This window comes from Liolophura sinensis, chromosome 10 (assembly GCF_032854445.1).
Source record: "Liolophura sinensis isolate JHLJ2023 chromosome 10, CUHK_Ljap_v2, whole genome shotgun sequence".
NCBI classification, from domain to species: Eukaryota; Metazoa; Mollusca; class Polyplacophora; order Chitonida; family Chitonidae; genus Liolophura; species Liolophura sinensis.
This window is the reverse complement of record NC_088304.1, coordinates 31,243,873-31,256,327: the sequence shown is the minus strand read 5'-3', so window position 1 is coordinate 31,256,327 and position 12,455 is coordinate 31,243,873. Positions and strand designations below refer to the sequence as shown.

At 40.7% G+C, this 12,455-nt stretch overlaps 1 protein-coding gene across 1 annotated transcript; it reads left to right on the top strand.

The window, feature by feature from the left end:
• The first annotated feature begins 352 nt into the window (after window positions 1-352).
• On the top strand, window positions 353-12,158 carry LOC135477109 (matrix metalloproteinase-18-like). Its single transcript, XM_064757262.1, has 9 exons — window positions 353-684; window positions 1,768-1,885; window positions 3,586-3,744; window positions 4,030-4,130; window positions 5,534-5,756; window positions 8,136-8,618; window positions 9,013-9,167; window positions 9,767-9,941; window positions 11,822-12,158. The coding sequence occupies exons 1-9, from the start codon at window positions 559-561 to the stop codon at window positions 12,085-12,087; spliced, it is 1,806 nt and encodes a 601-aa protein (XP_064613332.1). The 5' UTR covers window positions 353-558; the 3' UTR covers window positions 12,088-12,158.
• The last annotated feature ends 297 nt before the right edge of the window (window positions 12,159-12,455 follow it).

The window sequence follows — 12,455 nt, the reverse complement described above, 5'->3', positions numbered from 1 at the left end:
AGTCGTTTCCTGTGCCCAGTATACATATATACATATATATATATATATAAACTTAACTTTCCTCCTACAATGTAGCACTGAGTAATATAGGAAAACTAAAGGCTCATAAACCGCCGGAAAATGGTCGTCAACAATTAGTGTCAAGCCTGTCCAGATCTCTTCACATGCTGTACTGCATAAACTGTATAATAACTAATGGTAAATATGATGTAGGTGGAAGATATCCGGGTACGTTTACTGTTAGATGTTCTATTTGTGTGATGCTTCTTCGTGTTGCCCGTTAGTCATGCATCGGACCATTCATTACGTCGGGAATTTTCATTGCAGCGACCAAAACATAGGAGCACAACCGATCTGTATGCACATATAGTCGAACATCAAGTTTCAACTTGCTTTGTTTTAAAGTTTAGCAGTGAGGGTTAGTTATAGGCCAGTTCCGTAAACTGTCGGTCACAGTTGTAACAGCTCAAAGCTTTGCTGCTTCTTTCTCTTTTTGTAAAAAATAGACTGTTTTATTGCAGCTGCCTTTGAGATTGTCTTATTCATAATCTGTTAAACATGAACGGCGCAAAGCGAAGACTACTGATGCTGATTTTATCATTTGTGGGATGGAGTTCGAACCCAGCCCTCGCCAAAACTTGTTTCCAAGATGTTAGACGCCCTACGACTCCCTTCGAAGCACAGGTAAGTAAAGTTATCTTTTCCGCAAAAGATATATACATTTCAGGAGATACCAGTACTATGATTAATTTAACATAAAATTTGTTACCTGCGTGACGTAAGATATATTATGTTATTGCAGCAAATTATTCTGTTAAATATAACACACAGAATTCAAAATGACCATTCTAGTAGACTAACATGATTTTAGAGACATTGGTTGAACCTGAAACGTGTGACTTCAAACTAGACTAGGTAAACTAACTGGTTTATAAGTTATAAGTTACAACCTCTAACACTGGCACAATATTGTGTTATAATAACAAAACACATTCTAGCATCACTCAGGCAACAGACTTTCTGTTAAATTTAACAGAATATTTTGTTGCGTGTACTGGTCTATAGTTGTGCCAAACATATAAATGTATTCCTTAAAAAGTTTGAAAACTGTGGAATTAACCAAGTATTCTGGAAGTATATTGTTTACGTTATCGTAAGTTTTCTCCGCCTTATCGGTTTGAGAGGCCAGAATACTAGAGCTATGTTAAAACTACAGCTCTTTCTGTCCATGATGTAGTTTTACATGCAGTGTATAGAACATCCACCAATGGTAATTTATTAATAAATGTATACCTACGGGTGTTTTAGCAGGTGAAACTTTGCCAATTTTTCAATTTGCCACGTTTGATTGCCTATCTGTCTCTCCTTTAGCCCGCCTGTCTGTCCATTTGTCGGTCCTTCTGTCTGTCTGTTTTTTGTCTGTCTGTTTTCCCTGTAGCCCGTCTGCTTGTCTATTTGTCATGCAGTTCGTCTGTTCATTCGTCCGTCCATCTGTCAGTCTGCTTGTCTGCCCGTCACTTGATCACCCACTCACTCATCAATTCAACCATGCTGTCAATCAATCCATTCATAAACTCGTCCAGTGTGTCTCCTCTTGTCTGTAGGATTATGTCTGTTTATCCGTTCCTTCGTCTGTCCGTCCATCAGTGTGTCTGTCTCAGACTGTGTGTGGTTGTTTATTATTCACTCACTCACTCACTCACTCACTCATGTTGTTAGTGAATCGATTCATCAATTCGTTTTACGTATGATTCCTGTCGCCTGTAGGACTACCTGCTCCGGTATGGGTATCTATCAGCTCAGGACTTGTGGCGGAGCTTCTCGAGGCAGGCCCTCCAGGAAAGTCTGAAGGTCTTCCAGGAAATGGCCCACATCAACCAGACAGGCAAGGCTCGAGCACTTTTCACAGACCTCCTCCCATATTTTTATGGGCGTCTTGTTCATCAGTACCCTCAATTGCGTGCCTATATATATGATGCTACACGTAAATTCATAGTTTTGCAGACATGCTCTGAGCCAATCATCAACACACTCTGGTCACGTGACTAAAATATTTTGCGGTCAAAACGCTAATTTCCACCTACTTGAGATAGGTGAAGAAGATTTTAGCATAAAATAGAAAAACATTGGGGAAAGAATTTCTTTCTGGAAAAGTAACCAGGATTTGTCTTCAAATATTCAAAGTGCTGTTTACTTTGAACTTTGAATCGGCAAAAATCAGCATTTGGCTCATTAAGTTCCATGTCATTTATCACCTCCTGCTCCTTGTCAGGTAGCCGGTTGTTCGAAACTATGATCATGTGTCTATATGTATATGTATACTCCCAAAGCAACTCAGAAGCGGAAGACGCTGGTTGAACGATGAGTCGGTTCAGGCCATAGACGTTAGCCCTTGTGGTCTATATACGTGCTTGTTTGACGCTCATTGATTGGTTAGCTGTTTGATGATACGTGATAAAAATGCTCTTACCTTATATGATGGCGGTATGTTTTATGGTTGGAGGAAACCGGAGTGCGCGGAGAAAACCACCTGTTTTATGGTTGGAGGATACCGGAGTGCGCGGAGAAAACCACCTGCCTTCAGCAGCTTACATAAGAAACTTTCCCACGTGTGACTTGCAGACATGCACGCCATACTAGCGTAGGACAAGAGCTCTTCAAGAAACATTTAGACTTTGCGAACGGTAGTAAGCGTGTCGTCGACAGCCTATTGTCACCAGGTCTCAGGAACTATAAAAGTGGTTATATCAAAAAATTCCTAGCCCAAGGACGGAATTGATCCCAAGGATGGGATTGTGCCCTAGCGAGTTACAAACAAGCGTCTTGACGAATCGGCTATGTAGCATTGGTCTTCTGATTACAATTAGATACACGTCAGCCCGGTGTCCGTAAACTGACCTTATCGACAGGGTATTCTGTCTGGTGTCCTGATCCGTGTCTTCAGCATGGCGCTTCAGTGAGGCAGTACCAGGAAAAGAAACAGTCAAATTGAAGCACTGTGGGCATTGAAACACTAAAACAGCTTACCATTCTCTTTCCAGTGCTCTGTGATTTCCCATCTTCATTGCTGACATGTTATTTGTGACGTGTATTTTGTAAACTAATTCTTCTAAGTTAAACACACATGGAAAGGTCTGTTAGCAACCTTCGGGTGGTTGAGGGTTTCCCCGGCCCTGTCCGCTTTCCTCCCACCATAACTCTGCTTGCCGTCGTACAAGTGAAATTTTCTTCAGTACGGTGTAAAACACCAATAAAATGGATAAGTAACAATATATAAGACTTTACCTACAGCTTAACGAGTAAACCCAAAGCAGCGACGAAGGTGTGACGATTGCCAACTGGTCACACGTAACCGATGAAATCCGGCCTCTTGTGAATTTACTGCAGTCAGGTTTTTTAAAAAGTTTTTTGTAACTAAATGCTTAGATAATGGCATCTTACAATAAGTGAATAAATAAAGAAATAAAGAAATAACGAAAACAAATAAATGAAGAAAAAATAAATAAATAAATTAGTAAATTGCACTAGATCAATAAATCACTCAATCAGTGAGATAATAAAATCAATATTATTATTGCTTTTCAGGTGTGTTGGACGCCCCAACGTACCATATGATGCAGATTGAGCGATGTGGTAACCTGGACATTTCGGACGGGACTAGCTTTACTTCTGATCTTCCGGACCATGATAGGCCGCTGTTTCCTTCCGCCGCCCAGAGACGCAAGAAGAGGTTTGCTAGGCAAGGTACCAGCTCCACGTGTTTCGTGGAATGTCCAATATAATGGTGTGTGGTTGATCCATATTAAATAATTTGGTCTGTTTTGGACTACAGCCAAATAAAATGGTTTTTGAGGGCCTGGAGTAAATATGAAATTTACCATTGAGCGAAAAAAGGTATTATTTTTTTTCAAGAAAAAATGTAGATTTGTATACACGTTTTATCATTTAAAAACGATTATATCATACTGATCCAATTTCTGAGTGAATCTGTAATTTTATATATAAAAAAAACACGTAATTCTCTTTCAGAAACGCAGTGGCAAAAGCAACACCTGACGTACAGAATAATGAACTACACTCCGGACCTGTCACGTGACCAAGTGGACCAAACCATCGCCGCAGCCTTCAAGGTGAGATTTGTGTTTTTATATAGGGGGTATTTTTTACCATATATGTGGAAATTTTCTATCTTACTCGGTAGGCGGCCTCCGTGGCTCAGAGTTGGTTAGCGCACTAGCGCAGCGTAATGACACAGGAGCCTCTCACCAATGCGGTCGCTTTGAGGAAGGTCAGTCAGCAACATGCGTGTTTCCCGGGCTCTGTCCGGTTTCCTTCTACCATAATGCTGGCCGCCGTCCTATAAGTGAAATATTATTAAATAATAAGGGAGTACGGCGTAAAACACCAATCCAATAAATAAATAAATCTTATTCGGTAAAAATTCTTCGTACATATATAATATAGCGCTAAATAGGGAATATATTGCTCTTCCAGAAAATACAAAGACGTTGCCTCTTTGATAGTTAGCTTCTAAGCGTAATCATAGCAGCGCTAAATACCCTATATATTGTCCCTTGAACAAGTCCGCACAAACAGCTTATTTGATAGTTAGCTTCTACCTAGCGGTAAGAAAGCGGCGCTAAATAGCGAATATATTGCTCTTTCAGAAAATTCGCCCAATTGTATTATCCTTTCAAGAAATCCCCACAGATGCCCTATCTGATCGTTGGTTTGTTCCTGGTGCTGTCGTAGCAGCCCTAAATAGCAAAAATTTTGTCCTTTCAAGAAATCCCCACAGATGCCCTCTCTGATTGCTAGTTTGTTCCTGGTGCTGTCATAGCAGCCCTAAATGGCAAATATATTGTCCTTTGTCCAAAACTGCACATATGGCATCTTTGATAGTTTGCTTATACATAGCATTGTTATAGCATCCTAAATAGCGAATATATTACGTTCAGAAAATCCCTAGGGATTGCACCTTTCGCGGTTTGGTATTAAATGGTTTAATTACAACTGTACTAATTATATTTTCCTGTCCTGAAAACCTGCAGTAGTCGTCCCTACATTACACAAACACACTTCAAAAATGCTACTGTAGCGCTAATAGTAACTACATAGCACTGATCATTAGAACAGGAGAGAAAAAATAGCAAATATCTGTAAATTATTGTCTGGAAAGATATTTAGCCCCATGTCAACCAAATGGGGGAGAAATAGATAGGGCGCCTATCTCCTCGGTTGAGAATCCACGTGAAAACGTTAGTCATACAGGGCATCTTGACGAATTACCATGATTTCTTATGGGCTATTTTACGTTTCTTGTATCTGGATGACGTTGTGAAGGCTACCGGCGTATCCGAATAAGTTCAGGCATATTTGCAAAAAATTAGTAGTCAGTCCAAAAAAGAAATACAATGTTACCCAATGATTGACCAGCGCATTTATGCGAATTAAGGCGATTTATAAAGCTAGATATGAGTTAACAGGATTTATTTTATTTATCTTTTTTTTATATTGACGTATTATCGTGCAGGTCTGGTCTGACGTCACTCCTCTGACGTTCACGCCCTCTACGTGCTCCCCGGTGGATATTGAGATCAGATTCGCCTCTGGTGATCATGGTGACGGGAACCCCTTTGATGGACAGTGGGGCGTTCTAGGCCACGCCTACTATCCCTATGACAACTCAATGGATTGGCATGGAGACGCCCACTTTGACGAAGCTGAAAATTGGATTTTGGATTACAGTGATGATGGTAAATCGTGTTCATATGATTTCTTTCCTTTAATTAAAAATAAATTTAAATTAAACGTTCTTTGAAGAAGATTATGCTTTGTGAATACGTAATACATCTTCAATGTGAAAGTCTAAAGTTTGTTTCAAAAAGCATGAGGGTTTTGTGTTTTAAAGTGATGTCTGGATAATGATTCTTGCTGATGTTTATTTGATAACCCGTAATGCGCTGACTTGTAACAAAATGTTACCAAATCTTGGTATGAATAATAGCTGTAATGAACATCATTACAACGGAAGCAGCATATCAACCAAATACTCCACACACTGTACCTAATGCTCGAGGAAATGATGCAGCTGCTAAAAAAACATCTTGCATTCCATGACACTATAAAGCAATGAACGAGACTTTTTGTAACTTTTTTGTTACAAAAGTCCTCTTCTTTGTTGTTTTTTAGGTGCTAATTTGCTGTTTCACGGCGGCCCATGAGTTCGGACACAGTCTCGGACTGGAGCACTCCAAAGTCAAGGGTGCTCTCATGTGGCCGTTGGTGGTGACCAGAGTAGAGAGGTGTCACGTCCTCGTCTGCTGGCTCAAGACGATATTGACGGCATACAGTCCCATTTATGGTATATGGCGCCAGGCTGCATAGTACATTGATGTCATGGGGTGGTATTTATTTATTTACTTATTTGATTTTTTACGCCACATTCAAGAATATTTCGCTTGTATGACAACATTATGGTGGGATGAAACCGGGCGGGAGGAAACCAACGGCAGGTTGCTGGAAGACCTTCACAAGCACGGCCGGAGAGGAAGCCAGCATGACCTGGGACTGAACTCACGGCGACCGCATTGGTGGGAGGCTCCTTGGTTATTGAGCAGTGCTACCCCCCTCGGTCATGGAGGACCCCCATGCAGTAGTAACGTAACGTATATGAAAGTATATGCCAAGGGACACTTACAGTGCATTTACAGTAAATAACACTAGACTTGTGCTGTTCGTAGTACATTGACAGCATGTGACGATTGAGACTGAGCTTATATCACGACACTTACAGTACATTTACAGTAAATAACGCTAGACTTGTGCTGTTCGTAGTACATTGACAGCATGTGACGATGGAGACTAAGCTTATATCAAGACACTTACAGTGCATTTACAGTAAATAACGCTAGACTTGTGCTGTTCGTAGTACATTGACAGCATGTGATGATGGAGACTAAGCTTATATCACGACACTTACAGTGCATTTACAGTAAATAACGCTAGACTTGTGCTGTTCGTAGTACATTGACAGCATGTGACGATGGAGACTAAGCTTATATCAAGACACTTACAGTACATTTACACGCCGTATTCAAGAATATTTCACTTATACGACGGCGGGAGAGTTTTTAATATAGATGAACTTACACTCTATGTACAATATGTGACACCAGACTTGCACAGCTTGATATCAGAATAAAATCTCACAGTTACTTGTGGTGTCAGAGTATATTTTAACACGAGTAATAAAATTCCACATCACATCGATGTGTGTGGCCGTACATTTATAACGTATGTCACGGCACATCGATGTGTGTGGCCGTACATTTATAACGTATGTCACGGCACATCGATGTGTGTGGCCGTACATTTATAACGTATGTCACGGCACATCGATGTGTGTGGCCCTACATTTATAACGTATGTCACGGCACATCGATGTGTGTGGCCCTACATTTATAACGTATGTCACGGCACATCGATGTGTGTGGCCCTACATTTATAACGTATGTCACGGCACATCGATGTGTGTGGCCGTACATTTATAACGTATGTCACGGCACATCGATGTGTGTGGCCGTACATTTATAACGTATGTCACGGCACATCGATGTGTGTGGCCCTACATTTATAACGTATGTCACGGCACATCGATGTGTGTGGCCGTACATTTATAACGTATGTCACGGAACATCGACAGTGAATAATTTATTTATTTATTTATTTATTTACTTAACTTGTGAATAATGCCATAGAATATTTCACTTATACGACACCGACCAGCCTTTTGATAGGAGGACACCGGACAGAGCCCAGGGGAAACCCATAACCATCCGCAGGTCGCTGCTAGATTTTCCAACATACGGCCGTAAGGTCGTCATGGAGTGATTCTGGCCACATTCATAGCAGTACAAGCGCACATTGCATTTTCAGAGACCTGGGTCCAGTTTCACAAAGTGGCCTTCGACATTTTTTATCGTATATTTGTTGTACGATATTTTGTACATCACTATTACCTTATCATTGTCCTATATGTGCAATTATCGCACATGTACGACATTTGTGTAAAACGGGGCCCAGGTCTTGATTTCTTTTTCAGTGAAAGATTCTTTTCCTAAATATGTCTACAGGAAGTCCGGATAAGTTTGATCCAAACGAACCCCTGCCGATCACAAACTGCAGAATGGCAGATCAGCCGGCATCTCCTGCAGAACCGACTTCCACGCCGCTGACAGCAGCCACAGAACCGGACACATCCACTGAGACTTCCAGCACCACGCAAACGACTTCCGGATTAAAGTCTACAACTACACAAACGACTTCTAGTACTACGTTTTCGCCAACGACTTCTAGCACCGCAGCCAGCACGTCTTCTTCGCCAGCGACTTCGAGTACCACAGCCAGCACGTCTTCTTCACCAACAACTTCTAGTACCACAGCCAGCACGTCTTCTTCACCAACAACTTCTAGTACCACAGCCAGCACGTCTTCTTCGCCAACAACATTACAACATGTGCCGGCAGATGAGCTGCCGTGGACAAGCCACGCCCCTTGTAGCGGAAGTGTTGACGCCATAACTCTTGCGGTGGATGGTCGAACTTACGCATTCAGAGGTCAGTATTAAAGCCACATCATGCATCTGATTGTAAACGAAACTCCGTATTCTACTTTGCAGCATCGACGGCAAGAATCACACGCAAGTATAGTGTAGGGCACTGAAGGAAAGTACTAATCTCCTATAGATTAACGTATCAAAAACAACTTAAAGCAGAGCTTGTTCATTCCAATAAATGGCAATTGTCTATTTTAGGATAAACAAAATTTCGGCGACCCTCGACCTTAGAGGTCAAGGTTCAACTCATGTTGGATGAGTTGGGGTTTTACTTTGAAATATTCACTACAAGTCAGAACTTATTATGAAAAATAAATGATGCTGACCATTAGCTGTGATCTACGCGCAATACGAAATCTGTAATTTAGTACGGTAATCATATATTCTACTTTCAGGTAAGATGATATTTTGTTTTAACACCTACGGGGTTGAAACGGGGTTTCCTAAACCCATCAACACGGTGTTCCCGAGGGCCCCGACAACGGTGGACGCCGCCATGACCTTGAGACTCCCAGGGAAGCATTCTAGCGAAAGAACCTTCCTGATCAGCGTAAGTGGCGTGGTCGTGAATTTTTTCACTTCATTGATTACTTCCGCTTAATTCAACCACATCATCATAGGGCCACACCTGTTTGACCGGTCAAAATGGCGAATGGGCTTGAAATGAACATCACTTTGTTTTTGGAAACTTGAAAGTATACTGGTGTGTAAATTTATGTTCAGTTTGTGTAAGCATTTACATGAAAAGTTAAAATAAAACACTATCTGAGATTAATTGAAATGAGACCGAGTTTCACCGGTTACGTGCGATCCTTTGCCAATAATCACACTGCCGTCACTGCTGTGCTTTTGCGTGCTATGGTATATATATATATATATATATATATATATATATATATATATATATATATATATATATATATATATATATATATTACTTGGGACTTCAGGCCCGATTTTTGTCATTAACTAAACGATACATTGATCTGCCAATCCATATATGTCATACGTGTTTGTACACACACACACACTCACGTGTAATTCAATATTAACTCCTGAAAGCTTCATTTCTTTGCTATTATTAGGGCTCGTAAGTTTGGCGACACCGAGCTGAATGGGTGTCTAGATACATTTCTCTGCTACTTTCAGGGCTCGTATGTTTGGCGATACCGAGCTGAATGGGTGTCTAGATACACACCTGAGCTACAGCTCGATTGGGACTTCCCCAGAACGTTGTACGAAGAGTTCAATGTCTATAGTGACAAGATCAACGCCGCCTTCACCGCCGGTGGGAAATATTCCGACAGAGCGTATCTGGTTGAAGGTGAGTTCATTCCTGCCATCATTTCTTTCGGGCATTATAGGGACTATGTACGACTACCATGTGCAGAACTGATTTCATGTACACGTACAGTTTTCGTTGTTAAAGTGTTCGTTGAAAACCAACATGTGGTGGTTGACACTGAGAGTATATCAAGATACAGTCTATGGCATATGACGTCCGATTTCCTCGCGATATGGCGGTGAATGAGTCGGAGTATATCACAGAAGACTTACCCTTCATTTACCGGGTATTACACCAGACTTGTGCAGTCAATAGTACGTTAAGTCACGTGGTAGCAACTCAAGATTATATGACACGTTGTATTGACATTCCATTTACGGTATGCGGTGCCAGATTTTTCATTATACATCGCTGACGAAATGTGGCGTTTCATGTGAGTGTATAATTTATTTATCTGATTGGTGTTTTACGCCGTAGGCCTACTCAAGAATATTTCACTTATAGGACGGTGGGAGAATATGGCCGTTTTGGCCGTAGGCCCACTCAAGAATATTTCACTTATACGACAGCGGGAGAACATGTAAAAATGGACATACTCTCCACATACAACATGTGAAATCAAGCTTCTGCAGTTCACAGTATACTGGCGGTATATGGTATCACGGTATATATTTGCAGTCTATTTTCATCCCTGCGTGTCATTATTTTTTCGTGCATTATAGGGGCTATGTACGACTACAATGTACAGAACTGACTGTACACATTTTGTTACATTTTTGTCCTCCGACAATATGGAGCCCACAATTCGTCGGTATCTTGCAAAAGGTCGGTGTTTCCGTTTTCCTCGTGTCCGCCACGGTCGAAGATCTAACCCGGGTCGGTTTATATCAAAATGATACTTGTTGCTACTTCGCTTGGCGCTCAGCACTGAGAGGTTAGAGCAAGGAAACATGACTGGTTGGCCTGGTGTCAGTATAATGTGACTGGGCTGGGTGTCCTGTCTGGTGTCTTCGGCGTGATACTTCATGAACTCCCTTGTCACAAGAAGACACAGTATATCTACACACACCTTATCACTCCTTGACGTCATATGACTGAAAAATTATTAAGTACGACGTTAAACCCCAAGCATACATACATACTTCAGCAACGTGTATTTTCAAAGTTGAATATCTCATCCTAAAGTACTTTGTATATACTACTATAGATAGCGGTTTAAGGATTCTACCAAACAAAAAAGATGGATTTGTGAAACCAAATCTCATTCCAACATACACTGTACAACTGGTGCTAGACCTATACATCTTTTGCCAGAGATTCAAGGGACCTGAAATGTCGCACCATGGATTTCCAGATCACAAGATAAGGTGTCACTTAATAAGCGCATTAATTGCTTCCTGCAGAGCTATTAGGTCAAACCGTTACTACCATCCTTCAAATTATGTATGTCCATCATTTGACAAAGATGTTCCAAGTGACACCAGTCCTTCTGTTATTTACAATAAAAAAATATATTCATTCAGTTTAATAGAAAGTTTGGTGTCTGAGTGATGCTAGAATGTATTCCGTTATTATAACATACTAGTCTGTCAAATTCAACATAACATCCTGTTAGTATTATAGAATCTCTGTTTTATTAATAGAATAAGAACATACCTGTACGTGTTGTATTGAACAGAACAGTATGCTGCAATACCAGAATACATTCTAGCATCACTTGGACCTTCCGTTAAAGATTAACAGATTAATTGGTAATCTGAGTGGTAACATCGCTGACTTTTTCACCATCGTTTCAGCATCTAGGTCATTGTTGCCTTTTCCTTTTTTTAACTGTGTATTTCGCAAACAGCACGATATAAATCAAGATGAATTACTGTTAACTTTTCAAAAGTATTCATTTGTTTTCTTTCTTCTGACAGATGACTACTATTGGGAGATTAAGTTCGACAAAAAGGGCAAAACAAAGGCGAAGAAGAACCATATACACAAGAGCAAAATCCTGGACAGTCTACCTAGGCTTGACGCTGTTTTCCATAATGATGTGATTGCGAAAACGTACTTCTTCTCTGGGCAGACTTATTATCGACAATCTTCGCACCGTAGAGGTACATTATATGGCCCACGTGACACGGGACCGTCGTGGTTTGGTTGCCAAGACAACCAACAAGCCTCAAAGAATTGGTAATCCTAAACCAAACCAGCATTTCAAACTCTTGTATCCTTTGTTATAAAAATAAAATGCATATTTCTCAGTAAGTTTCAGTAATCGTTATTGTCTTTTTCTTTGCTTTTTTTTTGTCCCTGATTCATTTCATGTTATCATGTGTTTACAGTATCCAATTACTCCAGAAACTGCGTACTCCGTGGCATTTTATTGGAGAAAATATCTACACCTCAGTCAAACAAATGTTATCTCAACACTCGTTTTAGTCTCTCACCTTGAAATAATTTTGTCCAACAGATTAATGCCTGGCGCAAGCACGCACGCATCTTGTTCCCAACGAAAACAGTTCATTGAGAACATGTGTTCTCAACTTACAAACTATGCCAAAG

What these genes read in the sequence shown, in the direction of transcription:
- LOC135477109 (XM_064757262.1), top strand. Translation starts at nt 559, where the DNA reads ATGAACGGCGCAAAGCGAAGACTACTGATGCTGATTTTATCATTTGTG. An exon ending in GGCCCACATCAACCAGACAG is followed by an intron (nt 1,886 to 3,585) that starts GCAAGGCTCGAG and finishes ATTGCTTTTCAG; the next exon opens with GTGTGTTGGACGCCCCAACG. An exon ending in AAAGAACCTTCCTGATCAGC is followed by an intron (nt 9,168 to 9,766) that starts GTAAGTGGCGTG and finishes TGCTACTTTCAG; the next exon opens with GGCTCGTATGTTTGGCGATA.